Raw genomic sequence first — 26,217 nt, 5'->3', positions numbered from 1 at the left:
CCCTGGTGTGGAATGATAGGAAAGGCTGGATCAAGTGATATTTCTCAAACACAGAACAATATTTAACAACACGAGGTATGAAAAAACATTTATTATTCCCTAAAGAGTTAAATAAACATTAAACCAAAGTAGATAGAAGTACAGTGTTTCTATGAGCTTGATGTCTGATATTTTAGAGAAAGTGGCTGATATCGGACTGACTTTCGATATCAATATTGGACTAATAATAATACTTTATTGATCTCATATTGGAGAAATTACCTCTACATTTATCCCATCACCTTGGGAAGCAGTGGGCTGCCATCATGGGGCACCCGGGGAGCAGTGTGGGGTTAAGGGTCTTACTCAGAGAGCCAGAGTGGCAGTCTGTGGGAGTGGGGCTCGAACTCGTAACCTCAGGATTCCAAGCTCTATGCCCTAACCACTCGGCCGCCACTCCCCCGCTTATCTTAGGGTGTCTTATCAAATTGTTAAAAAAGCTTCACTTTGTGGTTGATAAAGTGTTTTCTTCATAAAAGTTAATATTTTCCTAAAAAGCAGTCGCCTATCTTGACTATATCAAAAAGTTGGAAACTTGTATGTTTATTTCTCCTTTTCTCTTCCTATCACCTCCTGCTTTCATCCCTTCATCTCTCCATCTGCAGTTTTGTTTTGCTATTATCCCCCTTGTCCTCCAAGGCACCAACTGGCATATTTAAATGTCTTTAAACACCGCTCCCCTTCGCCAGCGCTTTTATGTGTTTGTGTTTGAGGAATACGTAGCAATTTAGATGTCTCTACTAAAATGCCATATTATTTAAACATCACTGGTGGCTTTCTCCTTTTCTGCTGTTTGTTTGTTTGTTTTTCTTGACTCAGGAACAGATTGAAGATTTGTGCTCGTAAATTGGTGTCCCTTGCAGAGCTTTTATGTTTCCTTTTGTCTTCCTCTCGCTCTTAAAGGGGTTGTTTTCTCTGTTGTCCTTCTCTTGCCAGGGAATCTCCCCTAAAGTGGAGTTTGCAACGGCGTCAGTCATAGAGGAGAGTAATGGGAGAGACAGCTGGGCTCCATCACCTGTAAGTGTGTCTGTTTAAAACACCTTTGTGTGTTTGTTTGCTCTCGCCATAGATATATGATCCTGCATGTCCTGAGCGCTAAAGATTAATCTATAGTGGGACATAATGGGTGGTGTTGCTCGCCATCACATTTGTCTGTTTTCACTAAACATATTCAGCCTCTGTTGTTGCCATGACTACTGTCCATACGAGCAGCATTTCCAGGTTGTTTGTTCCCTCTTCGTAAATGTAATTATGTGGAGGCAGATCAGTGATGCTGATACAGAGGCTTCTCTCTCATGTCCTTAAGTTTTCACAAAACAATATGACTTTCCATTTTATATGCTACTCATTGCTGTATTTTAAGGTGGAGCTACTCATGTCCAGATTATCATATTATACTTAAGCATATATATATATATATATATATATATGTATGTATATGTATGTGTATATATATATATATATATGTATATGTATGTATGTGTATATATATATATATATATATATATATATATATATATATATATATGTATGTATGTGTATGTATATGTGTATGTATATGTGTATGTATATATATATATATAATATATATATATATAATGTATGTATATATATATATATATGTATGTATGTATATGTGTATGTATATATATATATATATATATGTATGTATGTATGTGTATGTATATATATATATATATATATATATATATATATATATATATATATATATATATATATATATATATATATATGTATAGTGGATTGCTAAATTTAAATAACCTGGTGAGACCTCTGGTCTCTGTGTGAATTTATTTATATAGAAATAACTTTAAATGCTTTTATTTCATCTTGAGTACATCATTGCCTAATGACATTTAACAGGGATTTAACGCCTGTCTTGGATCAACTCTAGTGGCTGACAGTCAATCGGGCTTCAATTTAAACTTTTCAGACCCTACATTTTTTGTATATGCTGTATGGGCATCAGGCATTTCTGGCTGAAGAACCCGGATTAAGTCTTAATGCAAAGTCAACTCTATTGATTATTTAAAAAAAAAGACAATTTCAAACAAACAGGCATGTAATTAATTGTGATGTTTATTTTGCTTTGCTTTTCTTGCGTTCTGTGAAACGGTTTCCTACCTGTCTGTTACCATTGAATTACTGCAATCAAACTAACCTTTCAATAATATTCCCATGCATCTGTTGGCTCAGCTTTTTCATTACATTTTTTTAAACATACTAAACATTCAGGCTACTCATTTATAAAGTAGATAATATAAATATTCCTCTGTTGTATTGTTTGCTTTTAAATCAATCGTGTTATGTTGAAGCACACTTTATCTTATTCAAAGAGAACTTAGAAGACCCAGTAAGAGTTAAAACAGCATGAATAAAGATTTGTCACAATTTCTTTGCAGCATATGATCTTTCACACAGCGGTTGGCATGTTGTACCAAACAGACTACCATGCACCTCCCAGGTGTGGCAACCTAAGCTAAGCTATTAGTTTGAATGGGATGTCACTGTCACCAAAGCAGATTGTCACAGTGTTGTGCAGCGGCCCCTTAGGGGGATGCCTGGATCAGAGCACCGCTGTGGCTGTCAGACAGTAGGATTTCTCCATTTTCTCTCTCCTAATGGCTTCTCAGCATAGGCATTTTCCTGACTACATGTCTTCCATGCTGACAAGCTATGTTGTTTACTAAAACAGCTTTAGGAGGAAGGCTTCTCCCACAGAACCTCTGTACCCATCAGTGCAAACACAATCATTACAGACATGTTAACTTCAGAATAACAGTGCCATCTTTTGATGGGATCCTTTTGTTTCATTTTTTTTTGTTTCTCTTCCACAAAAGCTAAATTATTATTAATATAATATAATCAAGGTGTCTTAGAGCAAATTTGAATTTATAGCAACTAGAAATTTTTTTCTCTCTCTTTTTGTCATGCGCTTGAGAAAGCAAACAGCTTTGAAGCCAACAGAATGAACACACTTTTAATTTGCCTATAACATCATTAACATCTGCCTAATGGATTACAATCCATAAACAGCTGCTATATGTCCTTTTCATACACTGTGTTTCATATTTAATACCTAAAAATTGTGCAACAATTACCCTATAAGTAGTCTGGGGGGAAAAATGTTTGCCTTGCAGATACGCGGCTTACATACAGACGCACAAAGACAGAGAAAGAAATTTGAGTTAATAGTTAAAATATTTACTCTTTCTATGGTTTTCAGGTCCTCCGTCTCCTCTCATAAATGTCCACTCACCTCGACATGTCCAATGCTTGGTGTGGTTATAATGCAGATGTCTAGAGTCTGACCAATTTGGTGACAGATGTGATATAATAGTGTCACAAAAACATGCACATCAAGAGGCGTGTTGGCCTAGGGGTTAGAGAAGTGCACTTGTGCTCTGAGAAGGTTGCAAGCACCCGGTTCGATCACCACAGCCTGCACTCTGAGTTCCTGAGCAAAGACCCTTAACCCCACACTGCTCCCCGGGTGCCGCACTTTGGCAATCCACTGCCCCCTAAGGGGATGGGTTAAATGCAGAGAGTTCATTTCAAAATATCTGATTGAAATCAGTGAATATTGTCCAAGTCTGGACAGGCAAGGCCAAACTACAGGCCATCAGGGGGGTGGGACTTGTAGTCACTACATAAGAAGTTTCCCATGAACCAAATAAGTTAGTAGGCTAGGCATCTTAGAGCAACATTTTAGTCTGGACCCTGTAATGCTAGGAAAATGTATCTATTTTGGATCAACTCGGGTAATAATTGTTTGACCTCTTGGGGGCACTCTTAAATTGAATAGAGCTTTCAACCTTCAGCTCAAGATGATCTGCAAGCCTTTAAGTCGAAGATGAAGAATAGATCTATAAATCAATAAATTAATATTGATTTATATTACAATGCAATTGTGTTTTGTTTTAAAGTAATCATTTCTAAAATGTTATATTCAAGTTTTAAAAACATGGCGAAATAATTGTCACGAGTTAATAAGGGCATCTGTTGTTGGCATTTTTGTTACTTTGTTCCTGGCTTTTATTTTGCTTATATCAAAGCCGAAATCTAATTAAATTCGATTTACTTTTTTTTTTTATAGCGCCAATTCACAATACATGTCATTTCAAGGCACTTTACAGAGACAATTCAACCAGATCAAACAGTCACATTTAATAAAAGTTTTCTATCAAAGGAAAACCAGCTCATTGCATCGACTCATTGACTCGAAAGCAATCCCTCACACCGAGGATGCTTGTAGCGACAATGGAGAGGAAAACCAGGTTCAGTGTGAGCGGCTATCTGCCGAGACCGACTGGAGTTCAAGGAGACAGAAGCAGACATACAGAAAGAAGTAGAAATAAAAAACGCAAATGTCAACCAGCTCCACAGGCGGCCCCGTCCAGGAAACACACAGCCAGGCAGATGAGCTCAGAGCCTGCTCCCATGTCAGAGGATGAAGGAGAGCTCATACAGTTAGTCACAGTTAGAGAAACAGGACTACACTGAAAAACAAGCCAAGCTCCGTCATCTATAAACAAAGGTGTTGATTGCAGAAGCACAGCCTATATTTCTCTCTGGGATGGTGTGACAGCCAATTAGGAGCAGACCAGATGAAGCTACTATGATGAGAAAAAACAGAGAGAGCATAATGTTAGAGATTCAACTGACAAATTCTGCAGAATGGGAGAATAGAGATAGAATGAAGCAGAATGATGAAAAAGGTGTCCCTATGTCCTCTAGCAGTCTAAGCCTATATCAGCATAACTATAGAGATATCTCTGGATAACCTGAGCCACTGTAACTATAAGCTTGATCAAAAAGGAACGTTTTAAGCCTAGCATTAAAAGTACAAATGATATGAAATGATATGAAATTATAAAATTATACCAATTAGGTTGCAAGTTTTGCTCATATTGTCCAGCCCTAATTATGCATTCTTCATACCAGTGACCATGCACAATACAAAACAAGAGGGTCACACATGATTTAAAAAGGCAGGATGATGCTTTATTAATCAAGTACATTTTATTTTGTCTCACTTAAAAAGTAATCTTAGATTCGCCTGCATCTGGTGCCACAACAACACATTCTAATAGTTAGTTAACTGAAGTGTTATAAATATATACCTTTATTTCTAATTCAGTGAATGTAAAGGACATTTTAATTTGTAATGTACTATTTCTCTTTTTCCTTAAGTATTATGTGTTACACAAAGACCAGTTTTTCCTCTCTTCAAAGTGAAAAACACAATCGGACACCATTCAAGTAAGGCTGATGTGTGCTGGGCCTCATTGGACAGTGGTGCCAATAACTGTGGGAGGAGGTATAATTTTTTGCATCAGGGCTGATGTACTCATTTTTGTCCTTTTTCTCAGTCGATGTCATGCTAGGATGATCACTGCTTAGCCGTTCCCTGTTTACACTGTGATTGTGGGGATTTAAACATGATATAAGGATTAACATTCTGAAGCATTTAGACAGAACCAGCTTCACAGAGCTACCAGGGTAGCTGTAGACGTTAACCTTCCTGTGATTTATCAACATGCCAAACTTCGTCCAATGATGTCTTTATCCTCTAAAAAACCTGTGGTGAAAATCACAGCTAATCACGTTAGTCAAGCCTTCTGTTCTGAGGACTGGAAAAATAACTCTCTCTCTCTCCGTGCCTGTCCAACACTGAAAAACAGATAGAAGTCACAGATGTGGGGGATTCAGGGAGGAGACCGTATGTCCTATTTCCATTACATCAGATTATTGTCAAATGGCAGCTTTGATGATGATTTATTCAACATTTGGTTTCTCTTAAAAAGAGTTTTAATACGCTGAGATATTTCTAATTAGCATTTAGATTATCTTTGTTTTACAGCCTGCCAATGTCTCTCTATCATATTAGACTAAGAGATGGCCATCAAATGCAATTAACATTTTATCTTAACTTATTTATCCCTGGTTGGCATTACCTGCAGGAAGTGAGATATTGCTTCAGAGAATGATGTTGGTGGCCATTAGAGTTATTGGAGTAATTCTGCAGAGGTTGTCTCCATGGCAGTGTGGAGCAGCAGAGCTGTTTTCTTATAACACTTAAGTGGAATCATTTAGCTAATGGTTTAATGGTTTTGTCCAGCGAGAGCAAGCCTGTCAAACTGAGAGCAATGGTCTTAATGGTTAAAGTGGAGGATGCTTTCATAAAAAGGAATAAATTATGGCCTTCAGAGAACTATGAACTTGCTCAGATGTTGTGTGTTACATTAACATTTAGACAAGAGTGTCAGCGTGATCTGACGAAGTTAACGGTGTTCTTTCTCTGTCGCCACAAACAGGCCTGTCGTCTTTCTCCGGTGAGACCATCTTTAACCCTGTTTCAGCAAAAATCCACAACGAAGTTTTCCCCATTCAGGAAAACAGATGATGATGTTTCTGATAGTGTTGTGGGGAAAGAGGGGAAGGAAAGGATGAATGTCAAGGCCCTGGTCACAAACTGGGTTCAAACGACAGCGTCTAGACGTCCTCCTTATGCATCCCCGTCTGACCGCAGTCCTCAAAGAAACAAGAGTCACGGTGACACTAGAGCTTCTGTGAACGCCGGGTACCAACGGCCCACTGTTGCCTCCAGGTCAAGAGCCCTGTCCCCCTACACCCACCGCAAGATGTGCCAGCTGTCCGAGGTCACCAGGCAGCGGCTCAGCCATCTACAGCTAGGGCCTCACCACTTTCGGAAGGAGACGGAGAGCCAGTCACCCTTTTTGGTTTGATTTTTTTTTTTTTTCTGCTATGATTCTTCTGTTTTGAATCTCAAGCATTAAGTATTTGGCAAGCAGTAAGTTGATTTTAGAAGGTTTTGAGGTATATGAAGAAGGACAAGGTTCGTACACGGTGTGGAACTTATTAAACCTCATTTAGGTGTTTTGCTTATCTGAGTAAGAAATGGGAAACATAAAAATGTATTTCTATACTCTTCCAGGCCTTAATGAATTCTTTTTTGTCCCTTCTGTCTTCCTTCTTGTTTCCCTGTCATGTCCTTCCTTTATTATTCCTTTCCTTTCTCTTTGTGTCCTTATTTCATCATACACTTCCTTCTTCTGTTCGTTCAGATTCTTCTAGAATAACCTGACTGATGCAAAAAACAAGGAATTTAATTTTATATGGCCCTTCTTTTCCTACTTCCATCTATTTTACCCTCTTTCTTGCCTTTGCTCCATCCTTGTATTCTACCTCTTCTTTCTGTCCATCCTTTCTTGTGTCTTAAATCTCTTTTTTCCATTTGCCCATTCCCAATGTCCCTCCTGTTATCCTTCCTACCCGGCTTCCTTTCTTTACTTTTTAAACATTTCTTTCTCTCCGGCTTGTGCCTTAGGGCCAATACATGCTCACCAAGAACACAGCAATTAGTTTTTCTTCCTGAGGTGGTAAGAACAACAACACCAAATAAATTTTTGGCAAAAAGATTTTAGATTTCAAAAGAACTGAAGTGTAGATTTTTTGGGGAAGTCCTGATAGGTTCTTCTCATTATCCATCCATATATCCATATATTGCCTCTACCTGCCTGTCATTGCAGTCTGGAACGTTGACATGAAAGATGGGGGAGAACCCTGAAATAATATCTAAAATCTTTTTAATACACACAATCAACATGCAGTTAAACTTCTGTTAGCCCAACCCATAAAATCAACATCAAGCTTGTGTAGCTCTTATGGGCATCGGTGTAGTATTTTTAGTTTGACTCTGTTTGAACATTTCTGTAAGTTCTTACAAGGTAAAGACAGCTAATAACATAAGCATAGTTGTCTCTGTTTAAAAATCCAGCAATAGATGTGTTCTAAGCACACGGTTTATAAGATTAATTAGAGGCTGAGTTCCTGTAGGTCAAACCTCAATGGGAGCTTCCCAAAATTTTACTTAATCATGCAAGCAGATTAAGTTAAGGATGTAGTAATAAGGCAGTGTTAATCTTTTTATCTGAGCTTTTAATGGATTTTGACGACATGAATAGACTTCTACTACTTTTGCTTAGTTATCTTCACTGGGGTACCTAGACTTGATTTAAAAACACACATCCTGCTTAAAAAAAAAAAGGAAAAATCTGGTTAAAGGCTTTGGTGTCTAGAAGTTACAGATAAAACAGCAGATTTTTAATATAGTCCAGTCTAATGGGGATCCCAACTCCCTAAAGTATGGGTATCAGGCTTTTTTTCCTATTTGGTCACACTAATAAATGAAACTTACTCAACTAGAGCTATTGTTTTATCAGAGGAAGGAACAGGCTTTTCTGCCTCTGCATTTCCTGGGGGGGGTGATCCTCTTTGTATAATTAACCCCATTAATTGAGTGTCAGGCCGCATTTAACAAATAAACACCTCATGAAGTAGTTCAGCTTCTTGAGGAAAGAATCTGAGCAGGTTTCAGAGGAACAACCCATTCTTGTGTGCAGAAATGTTATAAAGAGTATCCAATTTGCTTCAAATATGTAAAAAGGAAAATAAATATGTTTTTGCATTGTCAATTGTTTATTTTCTTGCAGGAGGAAATGATTTGCCTTTGTCTATACTTTTAAGTTTGAGGACATATCAATAAAAGAAAAATGCTTTTTTTTCACTTCCAGCATAAAATAGTCTAACAGCAGATCCCTTTACGCTGTGATGTTCCAGGTCCCTCGTCGCTTTAACACCTCTGGGATGGGAACACCCTCCTCCTCCTCCTCGCCACTAAACAACAGCATGCATCAGCGCTCTGTCAGTTTCTCAGCTGGTCACACAGGTAGACCTCAGAGACTTACAAAAGCTACAATTTAATCTAACACGCATGTTGGCACATTTGGTGAATAACTCATTTTACATACATCGTTAATGTCTGACTGAAATAGAGAGGGTGAATATTTCTACACTAGGTACTTTATAGTTTTAGGAATTCAACACAAATAGGCTTTGCTCCTTATCTAAACACTCTCAGTATATTAATACAGATATCTCTAAAGGATTCAAATAATGTATTCCTGTTCCACTTCCCAAATATATATATTTTTCTGTCTTTTTTTTCATCTTTCAACTTTTCAAACCAGTAGAATATATTAAAAATTCTTCTTTAAACATAAAATACACACATTTTATTAGTGAGGGAAGCTGAGGTGGTCACTGGAGGGCCCTTACCCTCTGTTCAGGATCACAGCAGCTTCAGGAACCAGAGTTTGAACTGTTCTTATTACACCCTTACCATGAAATGTCTGAGCTTCTGGCAAACTTTGCCGTATTGTCACAATAGAGCTTATTATGTGTCGGCATCAGACTGAGGTTGTTTAATTTATTGAGCTTATTTATGTGTTTTATTTATTTTGTATATACTAATAGTATTTTGTTGTACAATGTTATAGATATGCAATAAACTTAAAATGGATTTGATTTTAAAATTCTGCTTCAACTCTTAAGATTGTCTTTGTCTTTATTTAGATTCTTCGCTCATTGGAAGGAACAGACAGGGAGCAAAGCAGGTAAGTCCGGACATCATCTTGGAAGCCCTGACATTTTGCCAAAGATCAGCAGTTGGAATTAAGCCAGGACTTGGTTGAGCCATTTCTTTTAGCTCTCTGGTGGTTCAGCAGTCAGCGTCTCTGTCCTACTGGAGGGCACATTTTCAGCACACTCAACATAACCTAATCAGGCATTTAACTTCTCAGCAACTTTATCTCTAACTTGTATGCTGTGTTCCTTGGTCTTAGTTAAGCTGTTTATTTACTAGTATTGTCTGGGTCAGTAAGGTCAGCTGAATTATCAATGTTTCATCTGAAGATTTATATAAAGGAAAAGTCCGGTTAGCAAGGAATAACCAATGAGTCATTATACCTAAAACTAATACGTTCGCTGTGATTTAATTAATTTAGCGTTAATCAGTAAAAGATAGAGCACTGGGACTTTCTCAACAGCCGATACCGCACCGTGACGTCACACAAACCGTTAGGTGGGAGTAGAGTTCTTTTAGAAACATGGATGACTCCAGTAAAAAACATTCAAATACTTTCAGAAGTTTGTATTCTGAATGTGACCGGTCTTTTCCTTTAAAGGTATCAGATTAAATGCACTAAATAAAGCCATATGGGCCGGATTTTATTTTGAAATCAGTTTGAAAGGAATACTTTGTTCACAGTCAGTTTCTCTGAAGCTTTATGTTTTTTTCTAATGCATACAATCCTAATAAAAAATATTGAAGTTGAGTTGAAGAAGTTAGAGTTAAAGATTGTGTGAAAACCTTTTTAAGTCACCTGTCAGCGGCATGTTTAAACTAGGGTTGTCAAAGATATTTATTCTCTGTAAAATATCCCCATTTAAACACTGTAACCTCATACAATACTAATGTGGTTTGGTATTGACTCTTAAAGGTGCATTTAAGTATCAATTTGGTATTTGGTATTTCTTAAATGTATATGCCACTAACTCACTCAAGTTACATGTTACAAGTGTTTTTGTCCTGGCATAGTATTTTTTGTCCTGGCATAATATTTCTTACTTTTGGGTTTTATGCTTTTTTTTTTTATTTGCTCAGTTTGTTAGTAAATCAAGCCCTTTGCGTATATCTACAGTCCAATAACAATGGAGGTATGATACTGCACATGTGAGCAGACGCTAAACAAGGCAGCACTCTACTGTGGACAAGCCGTCTCACAGTGAAGCGTCAAAATAATGGAGCTAATTCTAGGGTCCAATGTGAAAAAAACTCCACAAAATATTTGATTCCAAGGGAGATAAGAGTGGAGTATCTTTAAAATTTTTCTGAGCTGTTAATTGCTTTACTGCAAGGCATTGCTTTTTTGGCTTTCTAAAAGGTCTGTTTGGGGCTGAAATAATTAATTGGATGAATCATGACAACTCGATTATTTAGATAATCGTCAACTAAGGCAGTACTCCTGGAGTATAAAGACTCTTAAACATGCCTTTAGCTGAGAGTGACCCTCTTAGAGCAGTAATAATATCAAAATTGTAAAAAAAAAATATATATATATAAACATTTGCATTTAAGATAAAAAAAAAAAAACTCAGTCCGTCAATATGCTCTATCCAGAACTCCTCAAGTGGAAAGTTTTGGTTTCACCTGGTTCTGGTTCTGTAAAAAAAATTTATTTAATTAACCTTTTGCTACCAATTACATTTTTGAAACCAATGTTAATAATAGAAAAATAATTGACAGATTATTCGATTAGCAAAATGATTGTTAGTCGCAGCCCTAGTTTTGTGGTACTGCCATCAGATGGCGCCGCTCTGTTTACATCTGCACATTACACAGGGTGCTGGAGTTCTATTTAGGCTCAAAAAGGACATTACCTGACTATGCACTTTTTAAGACAAGTGTTGTTTGCTTTATACTTTAAAAGACACGTTAAAAGATTGTTAAATTGTCTTATATTTATTATTTCTTAGATTTATTTTGTATTTATTTGAACACATCTATGAATCTGTTGAGAAAGCAAGTCACATGTCTACATGAGTTTCTTATCTTAATGAAAATATTTTTTGACTTATATTATTTTCCATTATTTTTATCCCCAAGGTATTTAAAAAATAAATTGAGTATTAAATATTTTCCTGGTTATCAGTTTTGTTTTGTTTTTTTTGACTATCATGACATTCCTAGCTTAGACATTCTGAAACATTGCCAACTTATCAATAATGAAAGCCTGGATATAGATGACTTTAAAATATATTTTTTTTGCAGAACGGCATACATATTTTTCTTTTTTAAGTTTTAAGGTTGAAACTGTCAGAATCTTTTTTTTTTTTTTACCTTTTCCAGATAGAATCAGCTTCAGTGAGAGTTCAGGCGTCTCCAGAGATAAGATCCCAACAACAACCCCAGATCAAAAGCCCAGTGAGGGGGTCTGCATCAGTTCGCTCCAGCCTGGCCAGGACAGAATCAGGACAGCTTCTGAATGTCAGCAGCTGCTCCCTTAGAGACAGGTAAATCCCTTCTCCTGACAGGGTTTCCACATTTTATTAAACCTTTTCAACATGGAAGAATTTGCCCAAATGAATGCATCTTTGGTTCACTCTTAACATGTTGCAAAAACCAAAAGCAGCCAGAGAGCTAATGGTGATTCGTGTATTTGAGACTTAACTAGACCTAAACAGATTTCATTATCATTTTGTACTCAGAGTGTATACAAAAATAAATATCGTTCAGTACAGCTAAGGCATTTTCATTTTTTAAAGTGCAGTGATAGCCGTGATAAAGGCAAGCAGCAGTGATAATGTAAACATACGACTGTATATTAGTTACAGTTCTATCATTCAGGTTATTTTTAACTAATTATCACGGGAGTTGGAAATATAATAATTCAAGCTGTAGTGATACAGAACATAATGAAAAAGAAACCCAATTATATTTAAAATGGAAGGAGTTACTTGTATTCAGTTATTTGTGATTAAATGATAGATGTGAAAAAATATTTCCATAAACTGAGGATGTTTGCTGCAAAAGAGTCCAACTGTTCTCATTGTCACACCGAAGCCAGAGCCGCCATAATCCTCATTTTTCTTCCTGATGTTTGTCCCGAATTTGTGGAGATCCGTCTGTGCTCGCTGTTTGTGTTTGCCTAGAAGATCTCTAAACCAAAACTGGCACCCGTATGAGTTCTTAATTGCCATGTACGGCAAATATATGGAAATCCCAAGAGGTGTCTGCATACGGTGGCGCCGCCGCTGCCGCCGGGCAGATCTGTGTGTGTGTGTGTGTTTGTGTACATACACATCTAATCTTTAATTTTGATCACACTCGACGGGAGGCATGAATTCCCCTCCACCTTTTAAATTACAGAAGCTGATGTCTTGTCATGTTTGGTCATTACTGACAAAGAAGGCAGCGAGAAGGGTAAACAAAGAGGAAATGGTATTGATTTGTGTTTCTGCTTGAGACTGATGTATTTGACCCGATGCACACTTTAATACGTTCGGAGAGACCTTGTCATCAATCACAGGAGATGTGAGCTGAGCGCGCTGATAGAACCGATGTCCCGTTCTGTTTGTTTGCTCTGCTTTGTTCAGTCCATAAGTAAACATTAAAATCAATAAACAATCCTAAACTGCAAAGTAAATTGTGGGAAATGAATGATACTTTTCTCTCATCTGGAAGCACTGCAGGATTTGCTGGGTGGGAGATTAGACTTGGCCTTTGTAGATTCCCTCTGACAGGGAAGGGGGCACGTCTTTCTCACCAATCTCTGGTCTATAAAGAAAATGACAGATGCCAGTGGAAGCTTTTTGCCCTCTAAGCCTCTGAGTCTCAGTCTATTCATGTCTCAGGATGATTTGTCCTTGATGACTTTTTGAAGCAGGTACTGAGTTTATCTGATTACAAATGAAAAGCTCCTGTTCCAGCAGTGCCAGCGAGGACGAGACACCAGTCAATCTGTCAGTTATCACCCCTGCAGTACCGACAAATGGACGTGGATGAGAGGCAATAAAGAAGGATCTGTTTTTATCACCGCAACCTTTTGTGTCCTGACTTCTCGGAGAAAACCTATGAATTATTGTGCCCCATTCTGTTGGTCATTTGTTTAGATGAAAAATAAACTATTGTTAAATTATTTTTATAAGGAAAAATTTGAATTATTTAGACAAAAAAAAAGGGAACATTATTTTTGATAAAGACCTGAAGTGTTGGGGTTTGATCTCACCATCATCGCTCACAAGTTTGGTTGCAGCGCAGACTAGTGGACACAAGTAACATTACAGAAATATAGTGTATGTTTTCACATCATAGAAATCAGTCGAAGTAAATTTGAGTATCTTTGAAAAGAGTAAACCTTGTTTAGATAGTTGTGTTCTGATATAAAGAAAAACAAAATTCTGTCTGGAAAGGGTTAAAAACACATTTCTTAGGGCTTCAGGGGGCTTTACTTTGAAGAACCCAGAAACCACGATGGACTCAGATGTCTGTTACTTACCTCCAGGATTTTTATAGATGTCTCTCTGCTGTAAGACAACCAGTTATAAAGAAATTACTTAACTTATCATCAAGCTCTAATAACGACATTATTAAGAGAGTAGCAGAGTAATAAAGCCTGCAGCTTAGAGGATACTCTTGGTTAGGTTATTGATTCAGAGGATTCCAGGTAGATTATGCTGGCTGCTTGGTAACTTGGTCAAATCCCAGCCTGGATCTCTCTGCATGGGGTTTTTATGTTTTCTCAGAGCATGCAGGACTTGTCTCTGGCTACTCGATTCCTTCTAGTGTCCTAAAATCATGACTTAGACTGAGATCCAACTTTATTTATCCCTTGGGATTACTCCTTCAGGGACATTCTGGTTCCTGGTTTCTGATGTAGAGTTAAAGCAAGATGCCATTAAAGATAAAAATACAACAAACAACATAAAAAGACTGTATATAGTACAAAAGAGCATATGAAAAGTTGTAATTTCCTGGAATATGTTTCCATATTGGGGGAGTGGCAGCCTAGTAGTTAGGGCATAGAACTTGGAATCCTGAGGTTGTGAGTTTGAAACCCACTCCCACAGATTGCCACTTTGTGTCTCTGAGCAAGACCATTGCTCCCCAGGCGCCCCACAATGGCAGCCCACTGCTCCCCAAGGGGGAGGGGGATAAATTTAGAGGTAAATTTCTCCAATGTAAGATCTATAAAGTTTAATTATTATCCTTGTGATATAGAAACATCTGCTAAGTAGAGAGACGGTTAATGGTCACTCAGTATGAGGGTTAGAAGTAGGGTTTTTGCTCACTGATCAATCGATGTTCAGTCCAAAAAAGTTCAAAACAAACCACTAGACTTTGTTTTCCAAGTTTGAAGATGTTTCGCTTCTCATCCAGCAAGCTTTCTCAATTCAAAATGTCTGGAGAAGCGTTGACCTCCAAGCTTTTATAGATAAGCCCAATAAAAGCCTCGTCATGGTTTAGAAAACATGCAAATCCACCTTTCAGAGACGAGCAGATATAGACGATGAATAAAAGAAACGTACAGCTTAGTTCACCAACATGCATTATTTAAAACAATCCATCTTTCTGTTTTATCTCACTAGCCCTCATAGTGGATGAAAATGTGATCAAGATATTCTTTGGTCTTTCTCAGACTGCAGCCTGGTCCGTCCTACTGGGAGCAGATCCATAGCCGGGTCCAGAAGATTCTGCAGACACACAAAACCAGCTGGGACCCCAGAAGGAGCTGCGACTTTTAATTCACTGCATGAGCGTTTTTACTCCCTTAATACATAATTGTTTATTAAGACATCAATTGTTTTCCCAATAAGGTCTCTTGGGCTAAAAAGTATTAATTCTTAATTGCACCTTTTTAATAGAAATCAAACCATCTCTCAAATGTTCCTTTTATTCCAGTTCATGTTTTAAACATCTGGAGAACACAAAGGCCATTTCTTTTTCCTCCCACCCATTCTCTGTTCTCTAATGGCTGTGCAAACCAAATAGAGCTGTTTTTTTTTTCTGTTTTTGCTGAAGGCATTTACTAAACTGGCTCGGGTATACAGAAGCACCGCTTTGCATGTGTGGGAAGGAGACGTGGAGGATGTAAGCTGCAGCTGTTGAGGGCTCGCCTCGTAACACAAAAGAGGCATGACGATAGCCAAGAGCTACTGCTGGGAGCCCTGAGCTAAAGACTGAAGAGATTTAAACGAGAAAAAAAAAGGAACAAAAGTAATCCTGAATTAAAAGAGCAGATGACACAAAGACTCAGACGCCACTGAAATAAAAACATTCATCTTTATAAGTGTTACATGAATGGATGGCGTGTAGTTCTCCTGTTCAGGTGTTTATCGCAGCTAATCATGATGTGACCTCTCTTCACTTTAACACCGAATTAAACCCGATTTACATAAAGCGACAAAAATAATGGAACATCTGGACCAACAGCAGTACCGGTAATAATAGTTTGACTGCTGCACAGATTCCTGTATTACTTAGGTCACAAAATTAAAAGGTCTTAAAATAAAAACTCCAGTCAATCTGAGAACACTTTTTTTTTTCTCTTTTATTCTGCAGCTCAGTGACCATTATATTCAAATAGAATCGATACTTTTAAGTTTCATTTTAATCACCAGAATCTTTTTAGGCAAAATTATTTAGATTTTAGGTATACATTTTGAAATGTCTTATGTTTTAAAAAATGAACCCAGGTGACAAAATGAAGGCCTATTTATTGATGACTGTACAGAGTTATGGAATCATCTCGTCTTCAAAGATCAGGAGCCACAGCGGCTTAGTGCCTCGCCGTCGATACGTTCATCGTCCTCTTCAACGAGGGACCTCATGATGAAGGACTGAATATCAGCGTCTATGATGGAGGTTCACCACATCCTCACTTCTTATGGAATTTCTTCTTCTTGTTCCTCTTCCCAGCTGTTAGTGCTGCTTTCTCCGCAATAATTTGCTGGTACTTCTTTTTGTTTTTTCTGGAAAGAGAAAATACATTTTTATTTTTGTTTATTTGAATCCAAGTCTGAACAGCAATAAAATGTCACTTTATATTCACAGGATGGATCTCGTTTTGTTTACCTATTAATCTTTGACCATTAGAGAAACTAATTCACTGCACTTCACCTACTAATAGCTTCTAATGGGCTTTAAAAAGAGGATGTTTCTCAACAAAGGTCCAACGGGAAATTAAGGGATTAACTTAATTTCTACAATTACTTGACACAAGAAACAACCACTTAGAGAAACCTCCACATTCATCAGCAAAATAAACGTGCAAAATAAACAAATACATACGGTAATAAAGAAAGGCCACAGTTGTTTTCACATAGTACTGACAGCCTCCCCTAACAATCCATATAGACTGAAAGTAATCACCAAAATTTGAATTCATATAGAATTCAACTTATTTTCGTTAAACTGTAACAAGTACAAGCAACGAAATGTAGTTTGCATCCATCCAGAAGTGATACACAAGATATAAATTTTATTTATTTACATATGTACAGAACCTATGTATGCATAGACTATAAATGGTATATATAGGCAGAGAATAATTGTAAGAGGCTATAAAATAAATATATATATATATATATTTATAGCTCCCTGAATTTTAACATGAAATGGGCTGATTTTTAATCGCAATTGCAAAATTTAACAAAACAAAATTTTCAAATTGCAGAAGTCAATTTCAGACATTTAAGAAGACTAGGAGACTTTTTTTTTTTAATTTTCAGTCCAGCACTTTAGTTTGCAGTAATAACTTTAAAGTAGAAAGGAAAGAGTTTCCAGTGAGCACACAGATCTATGCATGCAAGTAGAAGTGAGCGCCTTTCAGGTTACAGTAAAGTTCTGCAATGATGGACATTGAACAAGCAAGCTTTCAAGATAATGAAAAAATCTTGGAGTGAAACATCTAAAAGCTCGTGCTTAGTGCAAAGGAAAATCTAAACTATATCATATTATTGGTTGGAAATAATTACAGTTTAAATTTTTGGCAAAATAGTTCAGCCCTAATAAGTATTAAAAAAGATTAATCAATATATTAATTGTATTTCATAAATTGATTAATCCCGCTAATGCCCATAAAGAGCAGATAAATCTGTTATTCCATAGATTTATAACCCGACTTAAATTTATTATAGAAATAGACTGAATGAATCTGCCCCTGTGGATTAGACCCATTTTCCCCAATAACGCGCCGATGCCATTTTTTGGCCCCGATAACGTTACATGACTGTGCAGTTTTGGCCGATACCATCTGTTTGAAATTGATGCGCCTGTGTGTGTGTATATATGAAGAGCTGCATACTACTTGGATGTAAAATAATTGCCATCATGGCTTTGTCAAGATGCTGCCTACCTTTGTAAAGCAAGAAAAAGACTAAAACAGTGAATCCAGTAGAACTTTTTATTGCCTACCTGGAATGGATGACAATAGTTGAATAAACTTTTTGCTCTCAAAATGGTATCGGTGCCCTATTTGTTGGTACTCGCAGATACCGATGCCTACATTTTAGTGCTGGATCGGGCCCCGCCCGATACTGGTATTGGTGAAACACTATTAAATACTGGGACCAATATAAACACTGGATTAATGCAAACCAAGAACTGTGACAAGTAAAGCTAGACCAGCACCAATCAAGCTCAATCAATTACTGATCTTAATGCAGTTTGTTCAAAAAGGCTTCTATGAAAACGCTCCACGGGATAGTCCAGTTCAAAGATGACACCTGACAGGAAGCAGAGGGGGCTTCAGTTTGGCTCTCCCCTTAAAAGGAGGAATGGCCTTATGAGGTCACCACATCTCCATAACAACCCTTAGAGGCTGTCTAAATGCCAAATGTATAAAAGGCATGTCAAAAAAATGTTTACTGACCCAATTACAACTACCAGAACCTTAAATGGGAAAATTTGTTTTTAACAAATAAATCGTTTTGGTCGTTTCAAAAGCAAGAACCACAGTTTGGTGTGAAACAGAGACTGGATATGTGGAAAAGGATCAGTGATGATTTGGCCCCGTTTCTTTTGCAAAGCTCTAGCAGAGCACAGCTTGGACAACCAGGATGTTTTTGAACACAAACTCTGCTGGTAGGAACTGATCAAACTGGATGTAACCTCTACTGCCCCACAGATGAACCGCGCTGAGTCCTCCTGTTGAACTAGTTCTAGATTTTGGGCAGTTCAATGTGTCTGGAACAGACCAGGTCAGTTGCATCCAATTTACACTCAGTTTTCTCGGTTACCGTGTTCAGATTGTTCTGGCATGGTTTTAAAAAGGTAGTGTAAATGGGGTTTTATGTTTCACTAGAATGCTGACCCACAACATAGGACCAAATCAAATTAAACAGTTTATCTGAAATCACACACTGCTAATTTTCACAAATCATCAGAACTGAAGTGGCCGATTAGCTGGACTCCAGCCCTACATGATGTTTCCACAGTTTTAACTCAGATTATACCACTGTAATAAAAACATTTAGTGTAAAACAATTTACACAGAACAAACTGTTAAATTCTTATCTTACAGAATGCTAACTCTTTATATGTTTAACTTACAGTCTGAACTCGGCATCATTCAGCAGCTCCTCCACCATGGTTCTCTTCCTCTCCTTCTTGGGAATCCGGGAATGATAGAAGTCAGCCGGGCTGTCCACCACTGTGCCCATCTGGGTCAGTCATGTAGAATAAGGGATGCAATAAAACAGAGGCATCAGGCATGAAATTTCAAAAGACTGCAATGTACAACAAGATAATCATAAGGTGAACTGTGTCATCAACCTGGAAATATTTGGGGAACCCATCTCTGTCATTCTTCTTGTAGAACCTCTTGGGATCCAGGGACCCCCTCATCTTCAGAAGCTTAAGGTCCCCTTTCAATTCCTGGGAAATCTCTGGAGCCTTCATATTGAACCAACCGTCTCCTGTTGATTTCTCCCTCTCTGCCTAAAAAAAGAGAAATATCGAAGAAGCTTTGCTGATGCTGAGGTTGTACAAATAGTTAACCCTTAATAAGGAATTCAGTGAAATACTTGGAAAATCAAAATTTTAAGCCAATAATGTTATGACAAGACCCATTATAGACCTTATTACCTTTGTAACATTAAAAATAATATGGATATTTTGATGGCAAAAATGAATGTCAATGTAATAACAAGAAACGCCCACTTGCCCGAATATATTAAAGGGATAGTTCGGTATTTTTGACATGAATCTGTATGGCATCTCGATCACCAGCGGCATGCAATCACACTGACTTACCCCTGGCAGCGTCCTGTGAGCAGAGTTATCGTCCCTCTGCCGCGGAAGGAGACATGGCTGTTGTTGGGCTCGCTGTCTGAATGACGGCGCCCACTGATACGAACAGAGAGAAAATAGGACCAATTGATAACGACGTGTGACTTTTTCCACTACAATGTTTTTGGGATGCGAAAATATCACTCTTTTGGACACATAATGTTTTGGGAAGAGAAACGTTTTATTTCGCTGTTCCTAAAAACCTGCAGGACTACTTTCGGCTTGACCAAAACTGGACGATAACTCTGCTCACAGGACGCTGCCAGGGGTAAGTCAGTGTGATTGCATGCCGCTGGTGATCGGGATGCCATACAGATTCATGTCAAAAATACCGAACTATCCCTTTAAGTAAAAATGCAAAAGTGCTTCTAAAAGAAAGAAAGAGTGAAAGAAACATTTTTTTTGGTACAACATAACCTTAGAGGCATTAATGCTGATACTGGCACTTACATTTTTTAGTTTATAAACCTAAATATAATTGTTAACTAGGCTTATTAACTTTTTTAACTTTACTTTTCAACTTTTAAATTAGCTTTTTACCTTTTTTTCTTGACTTAACTTTTTTTTTCAAGCTTAATTTACAGTAGGTAATATATTGTTACAGCGCTCATCTAATTGGTCAAATGTCAAAATAAGACGTACAGCCATGTAGCAGGATCTTTGCTGAATGGCTGAATATAGATAGTGCTTCTAGACCTCACTGAGGGACGGGGGGGACTCAATTTGTAAAAGGGTCAGCAAGAAATAAAAAACGGTAACTATAAAGGATTGTGGCTTTAACTTACTCTGCGTTTTAACTTTAAAGCCTGTTTCGATTCACTGTAAGGAGGCACAGCATCCTTCTTCTCAAAGTCCGGTCCGATCACACTTTTCTTCATTATCTGTGGACAAGAGAAAGAAACGAACAAAGAATCTAAAATCCCAAACTAATACTTAGTTCATTATTCATTCTGCCCCTCAGCTCATTTTCTGAGAAACAAAGGATGAAAAATCTAATTGGTAATTTACCTCATCATGGCTCTTCTTCTCCTTCAGCTTTTGCAGTGAGCTGGAGACAGGTTTTGATTTGCTGCCATCAAAACTGATGTATAAACCCCCGAGCTCCTTCACCCTGAGGCCGGGGTCAATACGGCTGGACAAGTCTTTCCTGAAATTAATAGGCAGAGGGAGAAATTCTCATGAGCAGCCGCCATGTCTTAAACTCTCAGTTTGGCAGCAAAAGAAATGGAAAGCTCTACTGTCTGCACCACATTACCTAAACTATCTCCTTAAAAAATATATATGCAAGTGAGCAACTCCATAACAGACTAAATAATGACGCAGCTTTCAAAGTAATGGAGGATTTTATTCTGCCAATCTGTAAAGTCTGACCCCCTCCTACAGGAATGAACTCATAGTTTCAAAGGTTTCTTCAAACCAAAATCTGAAAATCCCAACTGCCTATTTGAGTAGCTTTTACATTGTGGGGAAAAAGGGCCCAATTAAATTGATCAGAAACTCCAATTTGCCTCCATAAATTTCTGTCACCCTTAGGAGAAAAACAAAAAAGAAACAACATGAGGCCCATGAGGGGGGGGGTGTATGAAACGAGACCAAGAGAGCAGCTGCTAGCCCATCCGTGATCTTTTCCACTGACATTGTAATAATAGTTTAAAGTACCAACTAGGGGAGAAATAAAAAAGGCTAAAGAAGGATCCAGGGTTGTTCTGTGACCCAACACACAATCAGTGACCTCCTGGTAAGGGAAGTCTCATTATGCAGGTGAAGATTCTCAGTCATCCTGGTCATAGTCATTTAAAAAAAGTAAAAAATAAATAAATGAAAAAGACTTGACTTTGTTTTCCAAGTTGAAGACATTTTGCTTCAGGAAGCTTTTTCAATTCTAAATGTCTGGATTAGCATTGAGTCCCAAGTTTTATAGAATTGACCAACAAAGCCTTGTTATGGCTTTGTGACCAAGGTCCACCCCTTAGTAATGGGGAGTCGTTGAGGTTGTTGTTGGTCTGCAATACCTCACCTGTCAGCCCAGGCAAACTTTGACCCTAACGACTCCCTCTTCAGAGACATGGGCCAATATTGGGTCTTGCTGGGTCAACAATGACCTCAACAACTCCCCATTACTAAGGGGTGGACCCGTCAGTGAATACCTGGTGCACAAAATTGCTAAAAAGGTTAGAAGAGAGTAGCTATAAAAAAAAAAAGAATGTTTCTCCTAAAAGTTTAGACTCTTTGGCCAAAAACGGATGCCCTTCTATATATTTGCACTCTGCTCAGCAGTCTTCTTTCATAGTGGCAAACACAGCACCTGATATCCTTTATCAGTACGCAGCCTTAGAAAACTCCAGGAGCGCATGTCCTCCAGGTCAACAGGTTTCCACAACAATCCGTCAATCTGAGGCTTTTGTTCTCGTCTTTGTGGGATATGACAGGAAGCGTGAAAGACGCTCACCTTGAATTTTATCAGAAAGGTGATTGGCGTATTTTTTGCCTCAAAGGCTCTTCAACATTCACTAAGGCCGGGTTTAGAAATAACTGAGCAGTGTTCACACTTAGGAACTAAAACTGTTTTCCTCATGGCTGGATGGGAAAGAAATAAAAACTCTTCTGATATGTAGAGTCTAAACATTGTTCTCTCCATAAAGCTGAAAGAAATTATTTCACTTACAACTGAGGGTTTCTGCTGAAGAACAGGACTTTTGAATCCTCGTCATCCTCCTCATCCCCCTCTTCATCTATGAACTCTTCCTCGTCTTCCTGCTGTGCTTTTCCATGAGCCTCTTCCTCCTCCTCCTCTCTGTAGTACTGCTGGTCAGCATCTTGTCCGGGTCGAGTGTCGATCATGAACAGCCCCTCCACTGCAGACGCTGAGGCAACTTTGGACACGCTGGAAGAACCTGCTCTTTCTTCTCTGCTCCCTGAATCATCCTCAGACATTCGATCCTCCTCTTCCTCGCTAAAGCTATCTTCATCATCGCTGCTATCGAGGAGGTTGATGTTTTTTGTCTTCTGGACAACAGCTGCCTTAGGTTGCTGCTCAGACTCAGACTCTACTGAGACCTTTCCCTGCTGGCTCGCCTTTACCTGAGCTTCCAGCGTTTCCTCCACACTGGGGAGGATTTCCACATCAGCATCAGCTTCATCTTCATCCTCCAGAGGCTCGTCTGCAGCTTTCTGCTTCTCTTCGATCAGCTCTGTCATTTCAGAGTCTGTGCCACCTGCTGTTTCTGGGACAGATTGGAGAGTCTGCACTGGCTGTGATGGTGGAATCACTTCCTCCATGTCCATCTCTAAGGCCTCTCCGGCTTTACTTTCAGAGGACAGCTCTTCCTTCAGGTCTTTGGTGATCACTGCAGGCTCACTGACATCTTCAGCACATGCTGACCCTGGGAGCTCCACATCTTCTGATTCGTCCACTTTTTCATCATCCGCTCCACTGGAGATGATCTTAGCGTTGACTAAACTTTGCTGCTCTCCAGATGTTTGAACCTGTTGTTCCTCCACCAGAGTGCTGTCCATGTCCTCTCCGAACACGGTGCTTTCTAACTTGGAATCGTTGAAAGAACTCTCCTCTTCAGACGGCTCTTGAGTCGTTTCTAAAACATTGCTGCTCCTTGTAGACCGCCTAGATGTTGGAGCTCTCCGACTGCTGCTCCCTGACCCTGCACGGCTGCTGCAGGGAGTTCCTTTGCTCCCCCCTGATGAATTCACATCCTCAGATTCTGAATCCAGAGCAGTTTTAGAAACAGCAGACTGGCTCCTGCCTCGTCTACAGGTGCTCAGACTGTAGGTGGGTCCAGACTCAAACCCCTCAGAGTCACAACACGGTTCCTTATCATCTTCCTCTGTGGAAACTGCTGTCCTCCTGCTTGCCTTGGTTTGTCGAGTTGTTCTGGTAGGGCACTGGGAGCTTTCAGGTAGCTCATCCAGGTGAATGGGAATAGGGCGAATAAGCCTTCTGGACCTTCGCCCTGAGATGCTGGATGTGCCGCTCTCTGCCTCAGAGAGCTCTGAATCCTCGGCATGTCGTCTTACGGAGGCTCTGGCGGGAGCGGCTTTCCTCTGACTTCTAGTAACTCTCTGAGATTCAGACACGGCAGAGCTGGAGGGCTCTGCTTCCGGCACCGTTCCAACTTTTCCGCTGTCCACCTCAGACTGTGATGAAGTCTGAGCAGGCTTTCTTCTTGTGCTTCGGCTGCTGCTGATTTTTGGTTTGGCTGGAGACACGGCAGAGGAGCAGGACTCCACCTCGGATGTCTCATGCTCCTGATCCTTCCCATTGAGCGGTCTCATCCTCCCTCTGGCCCGTGTAAGTGGGGGCTCAGCATCTGACACCGCGGAGCAGAGCGACTCCACATCAGACATCTCCCCTTCCTGGACGGAGCTTACCGGAGTGGAGGGCTCCTCTGGACTGTGGAGTCTGGAGGATCTCATACATCTTTTCTTTGAGGTTGCAGGAGTTTCTAAAGGTCCTGTTTTGCAGGTTTCTCCGAGGGTCTGCTGGGCATTGCATTCATCTTGTTGAGCCCTCCTGGTCCTTCTGGCAGTAGAGGGGGTGGCCTGTTTAACAAATAACAATATAGAGATATATCTCCATGAACTACAGTATCATTAAAAAATAAAGTTCTTTACACAGTAACATTATCTTAGGGCTTATTTATATTTATTTAAAGGCTTGTGGCTTTTAAATTTACAAGTATAGGGACATAACAGGTCAGCAGAATATAGATGTCCTTCAAAAGGAAGGAAAATCTCATCCTCTGTATGTCAATCATCCAGACTAAAATTTCCAAAATACTCCGTCCTTTGTGTTCATTTTAAAGTAGCAAACGCAGATATTTACCATGAATGCATCACAGATAAAAGGACGCAAATAAACCAGAAAAGACAGAACAGGAGGAAACTTAGGAGGACAAATGCAAGTAAGGGAAAGGGAAGGACATAAAAATGGAATAAAGGTGGGGGAAGGAAAGATTTGGGGTAAAAAACAAGGAAGAAAAGAAAAGTAAGAAGGACCCAAGGAATGAAAGAAAACAAATGTTTAAAGCAAACACGTAAAAAGGACAGAAGAATGGAAAGGGAAGACAAAGGGATGGACAAATAGATGGAATGAAAGAAAGGACTGCTGCTATATTAAAGACAGGGAGCGTCGGCCATCTTTGGAGCAGACCACTGTGGGCTGGATCTGGATAACAGATCGCTTCACTAATTAACAAGATATCAGCTCGTTGGACTCCAGTTCATTTGAAAACCACAACTAAATTAATAAGGTGGAAAATGGGCATTTTATTCAAGTCTTCCACCCATTTGTGCATCCATCTTCATCATTTAACAAGAGTTAAATTTAATACCGTTAAACCCATGACAAAATTATATGAGATATTTGAAATTGATTTTAAAACCGTCAACACAGCCAACCGTCTTCCTTTCAGGTCTGCATCCATGGATCATTTCTCAACATGAGATTCCCAGCATATGGTAACTAGACAAAACAGCATAGTGGTGTTATCATGTTAAATAACATGACTGCTACAGGAACGTATATCAAAATTACATATTATATTGACATTAATTGTAGCTATTTTCACCTTATACAAAAATATCAATTAATATTGCATGTTTAAAAATAATGTTACATTTAATACGGAAACTATACTAGTTATATTAAAGCAGCCAGAGCACAGCTGTTGCATCTCTGTTATAAATGGAAGCAAATATCATTGTGTGATTTAATAAAAAAAGAGGTACTGTTTGGCATTTCCTTCCAGTCGACAGTAAAACTGTTTTAAAATAAAAGACAAATTGAAAAATATTATTCCAAACTAGCATTCAGTGGCTACAAAATGTGATTTATTTTCATATTTTACCAAATCTAATGTAAGTTACTAATAAATATAACTCATTACTAGCTTTATTTAAGTTTACTTTGTTATTAGTCAAGAAGAGGAGTCTATATTATCCTTAAGCTAATACGAATTGATGAGACAATAAATAAATTAAGACCAGATCAGTGGATTTTGGTATTTCTAAAATCCTCCTCAGAAACCATGTTTACAGAGCCTCCTTTCATGTCTGAATCCATTTTTATCATTTAGCTACTCCGTCCAAGTATTTTGTTTTGTTTTGTTTTCCAGTAGCTTCTGTTTTGAAAACACATGTAACCTCAGATCTCATCCACGTGAAGAACTGGCAGATCCACGCGCGTGAACAACCAGCCACGAGACACTTTGAAATTAACACCGACCAAACCTCCATAGAGCCTTTGATGTGTTTCCAGCTTTAAATACTTTTATCTACAACACGTACCTGGACAACTGACTGTTTTTCCTCTACTTTTGTGGTGGGAGAGCTCACGCGTCCTCCTCTTCTGGTGGCCACCATCTTGGACGCAATATTCTTCTTTCTCTTCCGGGTGTGACAAGACCTTAATAATCGATCCCGATACA

The 26,217-nt window shown here is 38.7% G+C and overlaps 2 protein-coding genes across 2 annotated transcripts in view; one reads left to right on the top strand and one right to left on the bottom strand.

The window, feature by feature from the left end:
* Positions 1-16,534, top strand: part of spata6 (spermatogenesis associated 6) — a 20,704-nt gene extending 4,170 nt beyond the window's left edge. The window contains exons 6-11 of the mRNA XM_038281121.1: positions 976-1,056; positions 6,378-6,803; positions 8,704-8,835; positions 9,499-9,539; positions 11,791-11,997; positions 15,123-16,534. Coding sequence (XP_038137049.1) covers positions 976-1,056; positions 6,378-6,803; positions 8,704-8,835; positions 9,499-9,539; positions 11,791-11,997; positions 15,123-15,228 — 993 coding nt within the window. The 3' untranslated portion in view covers positions 15,229-16,534. The remainder of the gene's footprint in view (positions 1-975; positions 1,057-6,377; positions 6,804-8,703; positions 8,836-9,498; positions 9,540-11,790; positions 11,998-15,122) is intronic.
* On the bottom strand, positions 16,015-26,217 carry dnttip2 (deoxynucleotidyltransferase, terminal, interacting protein 2). The gene is made up of 7 exons (XM_038281087.1): positions 26,078-26,217; positions 22,440-24,331; positions 20,783-20,921; positions 20,560-20,655; positions 19,259-19,423; positions 19,037-19,146; positions 16,015-16,455 (listed from the first exon to the last, which is right to left on the bottom strand). The coding sequence occupies exons 1-7, from the start codon at positions 26,150-26,152 to the stop codon at positions 16,362-16,364; spliced, it is 2,571 nt and encodes an 856-aa protein (XP_038137015.1). The 5' UTR covers positions 26,153-26,217; the 3' UTR covers positions 16,015-16,361.

This window comes from Cyprinodon tularosa, unplaced genomic scaffold (genome assembly GCF_016077235.1).
Source record: "Cyprinodon tularosa strain WSP-4 unplaced genomic scaffold, ASM1607723v1 ctg167, whole genome shotgun sequence".
Lineage (NCBI taxonomy): Eukaryota > Metazoa > Chordata > Actinopteri > Cyprinodontiformes > Cyprinodontidae > Cyprinodon > Cyprinodon tularosa.
This window is presented reverse-complemented; position numbering and strand designations above follow the sequence as displayed.